The sequence below is a fragment of the Mytilus edulis genome, chromosome 2 (assembly GCF_963676685.1).
Source record: "Mytilus edulis chromosome 2, xbMytEdul2.2, whole genome shotgun sequence".
Taxonomy (NCBI): domain Eukaryota; kingdom Metazoa; phylum Mollusca; class Bivalvia; order Mytilida; family Mytilidae; genus Mytilus; species Mytilus edulis.
In genome coordinates this window covers 94672948-94685428 of record NC_092345.1, presented here as the reverse complement: position 1 = coordinate 94685428, position 12481 = coordinate 94672948, and the positions used below count along the sequence as shown (strand labels likewise).

At 32.7% G+C, this 12481-nt stretch overlaps 2 protein-coding genes across 4 annotated transcripts in view; both read left to right on the top strand.

Moving 5' to 3' along the window:
- Positions 1–12481, top strand: part of LOC139513547 (GATOR2 complex protein WDR24-like) — a 32391-nt gene that overhangs the window by 15886 nt on the left and 4024 nt on the right. For all 3 annotated transcript variants that reach the window (XM_071302167.1, XM_071302165.1, XM_071302166.1), the window contains 3 exons: positions 148–290; positions 2316–2564; positions 6261–6360. In XM_071302167.1, the coding sequence (XP_071158268.1) occupies positions 148–290; positions 2316–2564; positions 6261–6360 (492 nt within the window). The remainder of the gene's footprint in view (positions 1–147; positions 291–2315; positions 2565–6260; positions 6361–12481) is intronic.
- On the top strand, positions 7505–10943 carry LOC139513548 (uncharacterized). Its single transcript, XM_071302168.1, has 2 exons — positions 7505–9111; positions 10815–10943. Exon 1 carries the CDS (start codon positions 7787–7789, stop codon positions 9095–9097), a length of 1311 nt encoding a protein of 436 aa, XP_071158269.1. The 5' UTR covers positions 7505–7786; the 3' UTR covers positions 9098–9111; positions 10815–10943.

Here is a 12481-nt window from a genome sequence, read left to right as displayed (position 1 = left end):
TTTTAAAAACAAATCTCCAAACTTGGTACAAATAATTTTGTACCAAGAGCATTTTATTATTAATCGAGTAATAAGATCATTATGGTACAGTATAGATCTGATTTCCATGTCCATTTTTATAGATTTGTATTACTGCTTTATTTGTAGAAGATGATGATATGACTGATACAGACCTGTCCAGCATTGCCCGAGGACAGATTAATCCACCTGTGGAATGGGATATTTTGTTTGGGGGAGCAGATGTGGAACAATCTTTTCCAACATTTGGTCATATGGAAAATATTGGACCAGTAAGTCATAATTGTTTGATAAATTTCTCAATTTTGGCAGTCTTTTATAGTATCATAGAATCTTCCGTACATTGCAGTTGTGTGCATTTTTATCTCAGATTGATGAGTTATGACAATGTGATTTTAACACCCCCACTCTCTAAAATGTGTTATCAAGTTGTTGTGAACATGCTTAACAGCATACATGTCAAGTGACATGATATTCGCGTGTAATACAAGCTTTTTCAACAGTTTACACACGAGGATTTTGTCACATGGCGTGTACACGCTTTTCACCACTTTACACGCTTTCTCGTTCTTTTCATTTTTTGGTCGTTAGTGATATCGCTTTTCTCGGGTTTTTTCCTTATTCGGCGATAAATACCGAAAAATTCGAAGTAATTGTTTGGCTGCCATATTGCTTATTTTTCTATATGGACAAACAGTAAAAGGTAAGTAGTTTGTGATTAGTTTAAACGATTTTGTGACTTTCTTTCAAATTCACTTTATAGGGGAAATGTGCACAGAAAGAGGTCACTTTCAGGGCCTGTACCGTCGTCTAAAGTGCCGATTGTTAAGCCAAAACGATGTGTACGGCAAGATTCAAGATTTATAAATTATATTTTGGTGTTCGAGTTTAAATGATCGAGTGACAAGTAACGCATAATTTGTGCATTCTATGATCAATGAAAAAAACCCAATACATGTGAGAGGAGAAATACAATGTAGCTATTTGAATAAGCATTTAACATGTTTATCTAAGGGCTATTCCAGAAAAAAATGTATAGGGGTGTTGGAAGGCACATTATATTAATAATACATGGGTGATGGGTATCAGAGCAACTTTTCACACTATAATGCACCATAATTCTCAATTACAATTGTCTGGGTGGTGGATGCTGACAAAAACTGCCTTCCAAAACTGCCTTCCAACCCCCCCCCCCCCCCCCCCCCCCCCCTACATTTTTTTCTGAAATAGCCCTAATGGAAATCAAATTTATAAAACATTTTTCTTTTTCAATTTCAGTTTCAAATCTAGCCAACATGGCAACAGATTTCTACAGGCCATGGGAATAAAAATATCACAGAACTGTTGGATCAACTCTCATAGTAGCAGCTTTCTTCTGATTAACTACCCAGTTTTAACCAGGCAATAGCAATGGGAGCAATGGCAGAGATAATAGATGACATTTTACATTGCCAAAAAAAAAAAACATTATGACATTCTTTCAAATCTTGATGAAGCTAATTCAGTCAAATATCAATTCCTACTGTGGGAGAGTCTTTTCAATTATAAAGAAATTGACACTGAATTCTGATCAAAACTTGACTATGTTACATTTGTATTGTGTGCTGTTATCAAATAAATGTAACTAAACTTGAAACTGGCAGTTGTTTTGAATATGTGCCTAGTGGTGGTGCTTTAAAAGCAACATAACAGACCACTGTTTAATACAATAAAAGTTCACAGTAGAATATATATTGTTTTATTATATTCACAAATTTGTATGAAATTATGAACATTACCAAATTCATATTCACAAGTCCGCATCTACGTCACGCGTTTTCACACGCTTTTTGACATATCATGTCATGTCATGACATGATTTCCCATTGTCAGAGGTTGACATGTATACTTAACAGTGTGGCATGTTTGAGATTCCTGGTTTATAATCAAACTCTTGTTTACCAAATACTTAATTATCTAAGTATAATGAACATGAATGAAATTTCCTTCTCATTTTGGTGAACTACAAATATGAGTTTCAAGAAATTTGTTATCAGTCTTTATGTCAGCATGTTTACTAAGTGACAAGGTTTCAGATTCATTGTTCATCAACATACTCATGTTTTCAGCATAATGGCCATATCTAGGGAACTACATATAAGAGTTACTTGAAATTTTTTATCAGGCTTTACGTCAGCATGCCGCACTATGTGAACCTATCTAATGCCAAAATTGTGAGTTCAAACATGAAATCAATAAGAAACAACATTGAAAGGATTGTACGTAATTTATAAATAGTCAAATTTTTATATTTATAGGATTTTAAATTACCAAAAGAAGCATTCGTGCCGCGACATGAAATCAAGGATCCCTCAGAGGTCCCTAAACAGAACAATCAAGATTCACCACCTTTAAGTGCAAATGAAACTGAGGCTAACCCTGCAAACAACCACAATTCCAAGGTTAATGAGGACATAAATATGTTGCTACTGATGAAGGAAGTTGAGATTTCAGAGTTTGCATTTACTGATTGTGTGGAACAAATGTTAAAATACTTTGCTGAAGAGGTAAAATATATGGCATAGATAATTAACTTACCTAAGGATATGATGTTGTAATTTAAAATTAATCCTCTACTATTAATGAGACAACTGTCAGAACTTTTTTATGCCCCACCATTTATCTCAAAGTTGATTTCTGTTCCCTTACTTTAGTTTGCCTCAACCAAATGTCATACCTGTCAACCTGTGACGATGAAAATGCAGGTCATGACCTGCATTCAAGAATCAAATCTCAGGTCATAAGGCGTACAAACTTTTTCGAGCTGAATTTCAGTATTTATGGTACATTTTTCTTATAATGTAAATCAAAGTTACCAAAACATCAATGCATGTTCACTTGGTTAAGTCATTTTAAATCTTATTAATTATTATTTCATTGCACTTTTAAAGATTTTTATACGACCGCAAATTTTGAAAAAATTTTCGTCGTATATTGCTATCACGTTGGCGTCTGCGTCGTCGTCGTCGTCGTCGTCGTCCGGCGTCCGAATACTTTTAGTTTTCGCACTCTAACTTTAGTAAAAGTGAATAGAAATCTATGAAATTTTAACAGAAGGTTTATGACCATAAAAGGAAGGTTGGTATTGATTTTGGGAGTTTTGGTCCCAACATTTTAGGAATAAGGGGCCAAAAAGGGCCCAAATAAGCATTTTCTTGGTTTTCGCACCATAACTTTAGTTTAAGTAAATAGAAATCTATGAAATTTTGACACAAGGTTTATGACCACAAAAGAAAGATTGGGATTGATTTTGGGAGTTTTGGTTTCAATAGTTTAGGAATAAGGGGCCAATAAAGGGCCCAAATAAGCATTTTTCTTGGTTTTTGCACAATAACCTTAGGTTAAGTAAATGGAAATCTATGAAATTTAAACACAATGTTTATGACCACAAAAGGAAGGTTGGTATTTATTTTGGGAGTTTAGGACCCAACAGATTAGGAATTAGGGGCCAAAAAGGGACCCAAATAAGCATTTTTCTTGGTTTTCGCACTATAATGTTAGTATAAGTAAATACAAATCTATGAAATTTAAACACAAGGCTTATGACCATAAAAGGAAGGTTGGTATTGATTTTGGGAGTTTTGGTCCCAACAGTTTAGGAAAAAGGGGCCCAAAGGGTCCAAAATTAAACTTTGTTTGATTTCATCAAAATTGAATAATTGGGGTTCTTTGATATGCCGAATCTAACTGTATATGTAGATTCTCAACTTTTGGTCCAGTTTTTAAAATTGGTCTACATTAAGGTCCAAAGGGTCCAAAATTAAACTTAGTTTGATTTTGACAAAAAATGAATCGGTTGGGTTCTTTGATATGTTGAATCTAAAAATGTACTTAGATTCTTGATTATTGAAGTTTTTTTGGTCCAGTTTTCAAATTGGTCTACATTAAGGTCCAAAGGGTCCAAAATTAAACTTTGTTTGATTTCATCAAAAATTGAATCCTTGGGGTTCTTTGATATGCCAAATCTAACTGTGTATGTAGATTCTTCATTTTTGGTCCTGTTTTCAAATTTCAAATTCTACATTAAAGTCCAAAGGGTCCAAAATTAAACTAAGTTTGATTTTAACAAAAATTGAATTCTTGGGCCTCTTTGATATACTGAATCTAAACATGTACTTAGATTTTTGATTATGGGCCCAGCTTTCAAGTTGGTCCAAATCAGGATCTAAAATTATTATATTAAGTATTGTGCAATAGCAAGTCTTTTCAATTGCACAGTATTGTGCAATGGCAAGAAATATCTAATTGCACAATATTGTGAAATAGCAATTTTTTTTTAAATTAGAGTTATCTTTCTTTGTCCAGAATAGTAAGCAAGAAATATCCTATTTGTGCAATAGCAAGAATTTTTTTTAATTGGAGTTATCTTTCTTTGTCCAGAATCAACTTAAATCTTTGTTATATACAATATACAATGTATATACACTTTTTACTACCAACTGATAAATTTAAATAATCTTTACCATTCAGTGATAACAAGCAGTTTTTTTACATCTTAATATTTTATGATGTATTTAAATGAGTAGTTATTGTTGCAAACTCCATTAGAAATTTGAATTGATATCAGTTTTGAAAAAGGGAAACGGGGATGTGAAAAAAAAGGGGGGGGGGGGTTAAATTTTTCTCATTTCAGATTTCATAAATAAAAAGAAAATTTCTTCAAACATTTTTTTGAGAGGATTAATATTCAACAGCATAGTGATTTGCTCAAAGGCAAAAAAACCCTTTTAAGTTCATTAGACCACATTCATTCTGTGTCAGAAACCTATGCTGTGTCAACTATTTAATTTTAGATTTAAAAAGTTTGAAGAAGAAATCTTTAATTGATTTGTAAAATCTTGGCATTTGTTTTGTGTAAAAAAAAACCATGTAATGTCAAAAATTTGATCACAATCCAAATTCAGAGCTGTATCATGCTTGAATGTTTTGTCCATACTTGCCCCAACTGTTCAGGGTTCGACCTCTGCGGTCGTATAAAGCTGCGCCCTGCGGAGCACCTGGTTATAAATTCGTGTAACATAGCCTTATGTTCTTTACATATTGTGATGATGTAATTCATCCTCTAACATCAAATACTAGAATTTATTTTTCAAAAGTAATTTTAAAATGTTCGTGACCATTCAGCCTTAAAACACATCATCATGTAATTTTTCAAGGAAATTAGACTATGATAAAATTTTGTAATTAAGTTAAAGGAAGTAAAGATAAACAAAATAATTTTCAACTTTTTTTTTAAATTGTATAAAGGTATAAAAAATAATGAAAAGTTATTTTTCAATATGTATTTGAATTTTATTGTTTTAAGATTTAATCTTTTTCACCCAAAAAACGTAAATAAAGGAACAATTTTGAATGGTGTCAAAAAAGGGGAAGTAACTCTAGTTGAAATATGTTTGTAAAACAACAGTGCAAATTATTTACGACCTAAAGCTAAGGTAATTGGTCCAAATGTTATGAAACTTATACACAATGCTTATTACCACAAAACTCAGATCAAGTTTGAATTTTGGAGGCTTCAAGTTTACCATTCTAGAGGTATGCAACTTTACAAATAGAAAAATTACTGAATTTTTCGTTTCTGTTCTCTAATTTTAGTTTGCCTCAAGTAAATGTTATGAAACTGATACATAATGTTAATAACCACATAATACAGATAAAGTTCGAAATTGGGTGGTGTCAATTTTACCATTCTTGAGTTGCCCTTTTATAAACATAAAAATTGCTAAACTTTTTGTTTTCATTCTCTAACTTTAATTTGCCTCAACCAAATGTATTAACACTTATACACAATGCTTATTATCACAAAATACAGATCAAGTATGAAGTTGGGAGGTGTCACTATAACTGTTCTTGCCCCTTGACAAATTGAATATTTCCTGAATTTTTCGTTTCTGTTCTATAATTTAATTTGCCTCCGTTTGTTCATTCGTCTGTCCGTCTGTCCCTCTTCAGGTTAAAGTTATTAGTCAAGGTAGTTTTTGATGAAGTTGAAGTTCAATCAGCTTGAAATTTAGTACACATGTTCCCTATGATATGATCTTTCTTATTTCAATGCCAAATTCGAGTTTTTAGCCCAGTTTCACGGTCCACTGAACATAGAAAATGATAGTGTGAGCAGGGCATCTGTGTACTTTGGACACATTCTTGTTAATAATTACAGTTTTACTAGATTCAGTTAAAAAATATGAATTGTTCCTTAATAGGGAGATGTACAGACCACAGTATGCATGCTAGTGGTTCTAGGAGAACGAAGGCCTAAAATACCTGAAGAGATACAAGATGATTGGTTTATATCTTACTTAGGTAATGTTATAAGAGATACAAGATGATTGGTTTATATCTTACTTGGGTAATGTTATAAGAGATGCAAAAAAGATGATTGGTTTATATCTTACTTAGGTAATGTTATAAGAGATACAAGATGATTGGTTTATATCTTACTTAGGTAATGTTATAAGTGATATAAGATGATTAGTTTATATCTTACTTAGGTAATGTTATTAGGGATACAAGATGATTGGTTTATATCTTACTTAGGTAATGTTATTAGAGATACAACATACTTGGGTTATATCTTACTTAGGTAATGTTATAAGGGATACAAGATGATTGGTTTATATCTTACTTAGGTAATATTATAAGAGATACAAGATGATTGGTTTATATCTTACGTAGGTAATATTATAGATAAGCATTGGCTGACCTTATCAATATTACTTAGCTGACCGTGCAAGGGCTGTATAGCCAGTCAAGGTCGTTAAAAACTTCCATCATCATCAATATAAGTGTGAGTCAGCTGGACAGTAAACCTGTAGAAAACAACTGGAATTAAACATTCTCAAAATAAATGCAAGCATAAAAATCTGAATTTACAGAGAACATAATTATTATGGTTATGATATTCAGTGTTCCAGCTAGGATTTGAAAATAGAGGGGCGCGTTTTTAAAAAGGCACTTTAGCGCGTTCTCACTGAAAAAAAATCAAATACTTTATGTTACCACATAAAGACATATTTTTAGCAAGCATGTAGCTAAGTTAAATAGCTATAATATACAAGTTTAAAAATCATTTATTTAGAACATATAACATGTATAAGTTTAAATCTAGTCCGAGATTGCTCTGACGTCCAACAGCTGTTTTGCCAGACAAGACCATACATTGTTTCACTGTTGTCTGTTCAATTCAATAAGCATCTCCGTATCATGTTGAGCGTATCTAATAAAATCAATAAGTTTGTCAAAATGGATTTCAATCACAGGCACTTGTTCATTGGAAGACCCCCTATCAACATATATTTACGGAAATATACGTTGATAGGGGGTCTTCAATGGATAGAAACAAGTGCCTGTGATTTCAATAAGAAAATTGATACAAAAATCGGACTTTCGAGAGCTCCGTAATCGGCACAATAATAAATTGATTCAATTTTGTAAGTTTATTATCAATTTAATAAGTCCAATCTACCCAGAATCACATGAGTGAACAATCGATCACGTGACACAAATCAGAACGAGGTTGATCCTTTCATAAGCAAATTGGAACTTATTTTGTGAGGAAAAATTATTCGAATTATGGATTTTATTCTATGATCTGTCAGGAAATTGTATTTTATATTGGATTTATGTGATTATAGTAAAACAGATATCGTAAAAATACGTTTGAAAATTATAAAGTAAAGATTATATCTCAGTTTTCGATTTCGAAAACCGAGGGCACGTGTTTCCCAGAATGGCGGAGGAATTTACGATAGAACCTATCCAAGTGGAAGATTGCAATATATTTGAAAATCAAACAGTTATTGTGAATGATGATGGTTCTCTTCAAATCATTGGAGCTCCATCAGATAATGTGGGGAAAAATAGTGCTACTTCTATGTTTTCTGGAAAAATTAAAAAAGGAGGGGCTACGAGTACGAGTACCGCTACATCTGACCAAACAAATAGGCCAGATTTAATTGGAATGTACCAGGAGCAGATGATCAATAATCAGAAACTCATTTTGGAACAACAGAGAGCAATAAACGCTCTGACTAAATCTGTTTCAGAGATAAAAAATGCGTGTATTCAAAACAAACGCGCACCGGTTACAGCTTCCAGTACGCATGCGCGTAGCAAGGTCAACAGGTCACCAAGTAGTGTAAACACAGCTGATAGTTTTTACGACAGCATATCGGAAGAAGAATCCGAAGGAGATTTTGAATCGTCAAATGAAGATGAGGAAGGTGAACCAAAGAGTAAACAGAGAAAAGTGGAAATTGCACCGACTAAGTTTGAGAAGATTAAAAGAGTAGAAAGTGTTCTTTCCAAAAAGCCTAAATTGGGGCCTTCCGTACACGAGGAAATAGCGAAAATCGTAAACCAAGGATCCGAGTCTACGGTAGACCATAGGAGCAAAGAGGTACAAGAGCTATTAGAAAAATACGTTAGACCCGAGAATTGTGATTATTTGGAAGTGCCTAAGGTCAATAAAGTTTTATGGACTTCGAAAGAGACTGACAAACGTTTAAAAGACTCTGATCGGAATTTTCAGAGAACTCAAGGTTATTTAGTGAATGGGATGATTCCTCTGGTTTTGTTGATGGACAAAAGTTTGAAAAGCTCAACTGAGGAATCTGAAGAAAATTTCGAATTGGCACTTGATTCTTTGAATATGTTACTGTATGCACACAGAGACATGTCTAGTCAGCGGAAAAGATTACTGACTCCAGCACTTGACAAAAAGTACTATGTTCTTTCCAATGAAGGGGAAAAGATTTCTTCAAAGTATCTGTTTGGGGAACAGGAGGACCTCGAAAAGAGAATGAAAGAAATTGACGACAGTGTTAAACTGGGGAAAAAGATTGGTTATACTAAAGGTTTTGGAAAAGATAAAACAAGAGAGCCTGAGAAATCAAACAGAGACAACAATAAGAGCAATGGGTTTAACAGTGGTTATAGCAGTGGTTTTAAAAGTTCTTTTTTAGCCAAACGGGCCCAGATCAACCGAGAGGGAAAGAAAAACAAGAAAGGCAAGGGAAATCTGGGCCACAAGAAACACTAGTCACAAAAGATAATGTAAGTACTTTTATGGTTAATGAATTACATCATCTTAAAAATTTACCTGCCAATTTTGTAGCAGGAAAAATTTCAAACTGTTTACCAGTATGGAAAAACATTACAAGTGACATTAACCTCTTGAGCATTGTGTCTCAAGGTTATCACTTAGAATTTGAGACTGAACCTTGTAATAAATGTTCACGTAAAGAAATAAAATTTAATGACACTGAGCAACTCATTATTGATGACCTGCTATCAAATTTGTTGAATAAAAGTGTCATTGAATTTACTAACCATCAGTTTGGGGAAGTTGTATCTCACATTTTTATAAGACCTAAACCTGATGGATCTCATAGACTTATTCTCAATTTAAGTAATTTAAATGAACATTTGGAGTATAAACATTTTAAAATGGAAACTTTCAAGTCAGCTGTAGAATTAGTAAAACAAAACTGCCTCTTTTCTAGACTGGACATAAAAGATGCTTTTTATAGTCTAAAAATTAGTCTTGAGGACAGGAAATATTTAAGATTTAAATGGAAAGAAAACTTTTTTCAGTTTACTGCTATGCCTAACGGTTTATCGTCCGCTCCTAGAGTGTTCACAAAACTACTAAAACCAGTGCTCTCCTCTTTGAGAAAAGAAGGATATGTAAATTGTGCATATATAGATGATATTTTACTCATCAGTGACTCACATGAAGAATGCAGTAATAATGTAGAAAGCTCTTTGATGTTATTTGATAGCTTAGGATTTACTATACACGATAAGAAATCAGTTGTTACACCAACTACAAAAATTGAGTTTTTAGGGTTTGAAATAGACTCAGTTAATATGACTGTTAGACTAACTGCTAAGAAAGTGGCAAACATTGTAAATTTAAGTGTTGACTTGTTGGGAAAAGTATTTATTACTGTGCGTGAGTTTGCTAAGCTAATTGGGAAATTAGTTGCAGCTGAACATGGTGTTTTATATGCACCTTTGTTTTACAAAACCTTAGAAATACAAAAAGACTTTGAGTTAAAAATAAATAAAGGAAATTTTGAAAGCAAAATGAAGCTTTCAAAGGAATCTAGAGACTGTATAAATTGGTGGATTCTCAATTTACCATATAGTTTCAAACCTATTGTATTCAAATCGCCAGATAGAAAAATTGAGTCGGATAGTAGTATGATAGGATATGGTGCACATGATGTTACAAATAATTTGGATATGTCAGGTATTTGGTCGAAAGAGGAGAGACAAAAACATATAAATTATCTTGAGCTAAAGGCAGCCTTTTTGGCCTTAAGACAATTTTGTGAAAATTCACACGGAGAACATGTCCAATTATTTCTGGATAACACTACAGCTATAAAATATTTGAATAAAATGGGCGGAAGAAAAACATCACTTAATAGACTAGCTAAACAAATTTGGTTATGGTGTATGCATAGGAAAATTTGGTTAAGTGTTTTCTTCATAAAAGGAAAGTTAAACATTAAAGCAGATGCACTTAGCAGGCAAAAGCTTAATGCTGATATGGAATGGATGATAGTAGACAATATATTTGCTCAAATCATGGACAAGTTTGGACCTTGTGACATTGACCTTTTTGCCTCAAAATATAATTACAGGTTAGATAAGTATGTTTCATTTGGACCAGATGTTAAGGCTTTTGCAGTTAATGCTTTCTCTTTGAACTGGAGTGATTATTACGCATATATTTTTCCACCTTTCAGTGTATTGAGTGCTGTATTACAGAAAATTTGTCTAGAAAGAGCAACAGCAGTGGTGATAGCTCCGTTATTTTCGACACAACCTTGGTTTCCTGTGATGTTGAAATTAGTATGCAAACAACCCTACATTCTACCAAAAGTTCAAAATATCTTACAAAATCCAAAAACAAGTCAAAATCATCAGTTAAAAAATATGAGACTGGGAGTTTTCATGGTCTCAGGGAAAAATTGTGTGAAAGAGGCCTTTCAAAAGACGCTGCCAATATCATCATTGGATTATGGAGAGAAAGTACACAAAAACAATATGGGTCATATATCCAAAAGTGGATGCTTTTTTGTAACGAAGAAAAGATTAATCAATTTAATCCATCTATAAACAATGTTCTAAAGTTTCTTTTCAATTTATTTGAAAATGGATTGGGTTACAGTGCTTTAAATACTGCTAAATCTGCTGTGTCAAGTTTTGTGTATTTGATAACTAATGTTCAAATTGGAAAACATGTCCAAGTAAAACAGTTTATGAAGGGAATTTTTAACAAAAGACCTTCTCTTCCAAAATATAATGTCACTTGGAACATTGAAATTGTTTTAAAGTTCTTAAAAAGTTTGAAACCAGTGAAAGATATTTCATTAAAGAAGTTAACATTAAAATTGGTAATGTTGTTGGCTTTGACAACAGGACAAAGAATCCAAAGTTTGTTTCTTATTGACATTCGGAACCTTGAATTAGGAGAAACATATGTAAAAATTAGATATGGAGATTTGCTCAAACAAACAAGACCAGGATATCAGTTGTCAGAATTGTTTATTGAGGCATATAAACCAGATTATAGAATATGTGTTGTGTATACCTTAAATGAATATTTAGAAAGAACAGCAGCACTTAGAAATGATGTAACACAATTATTTGTAAGTCATCAAAAATTGCACAAAGCTGTCAAAAAGTGTACTATAGCTAGCTGGATTAAAAAAGTTCTTGTTTTAGCAGGCATCGATATGACTATTTTCTCGCCTCATAGCACAAGAGGAGCTTGTACTTCTTACGTGAGTGGTAAGATACCTATAGATACTATTCTAAGAACAGCAGGATGGAGAAAAGATAGTGTTTTTAGAAAACATTACAAACGACCCACTACTAATGACAGTACATTTAGTAATGAAGTCTTAAATTCAAATGGAAAATAAATGTTGTAAATATCATGTGTATATAAAGGATATATATTTTACAAATACTATTGGAAAGATACAGTTGTACATATATATCAAAACGGTGGAAATTCAAAAATTTTACCATGCTTTACACCTTGTGAATTGGAGTTCAATTTGTTATAACAGAATATGATAAAAGTACAGAAAACTGAACTCTAAAGACTCATGTGATTCTGGGTAGATTGGACTTATTAAATTAACAAATTAAACAAAACTTACCTAAGTTGAAGTTTGATGTTAATTTGGTAAGGTCCAATCTCCCAGAATAACATGCCCGCCCGTGATTGTGTTTATGCCCTCCCAGTGGATGTGAATTTCAGTTTCCTGACTTTTCCTCTGAAGTCTGATTTGTGTCACGTGATCGATTGTTCACTCATGTTATTCTGGGAGATTGGACCTTACCAAATTAACATCAAACTTCAACTTAGGTAAGTTTTGTTTAATTTGTTAATTTTACAAGC

Coding starts and splice junctions, on each gene's coding strand:
- LOC139513548 (XM_071302168.1), top strand. CDS start 7,787: ATGGCGGAGGAATTTACGATAGAACCTATCCAAGTGGAAGATTGCAAT.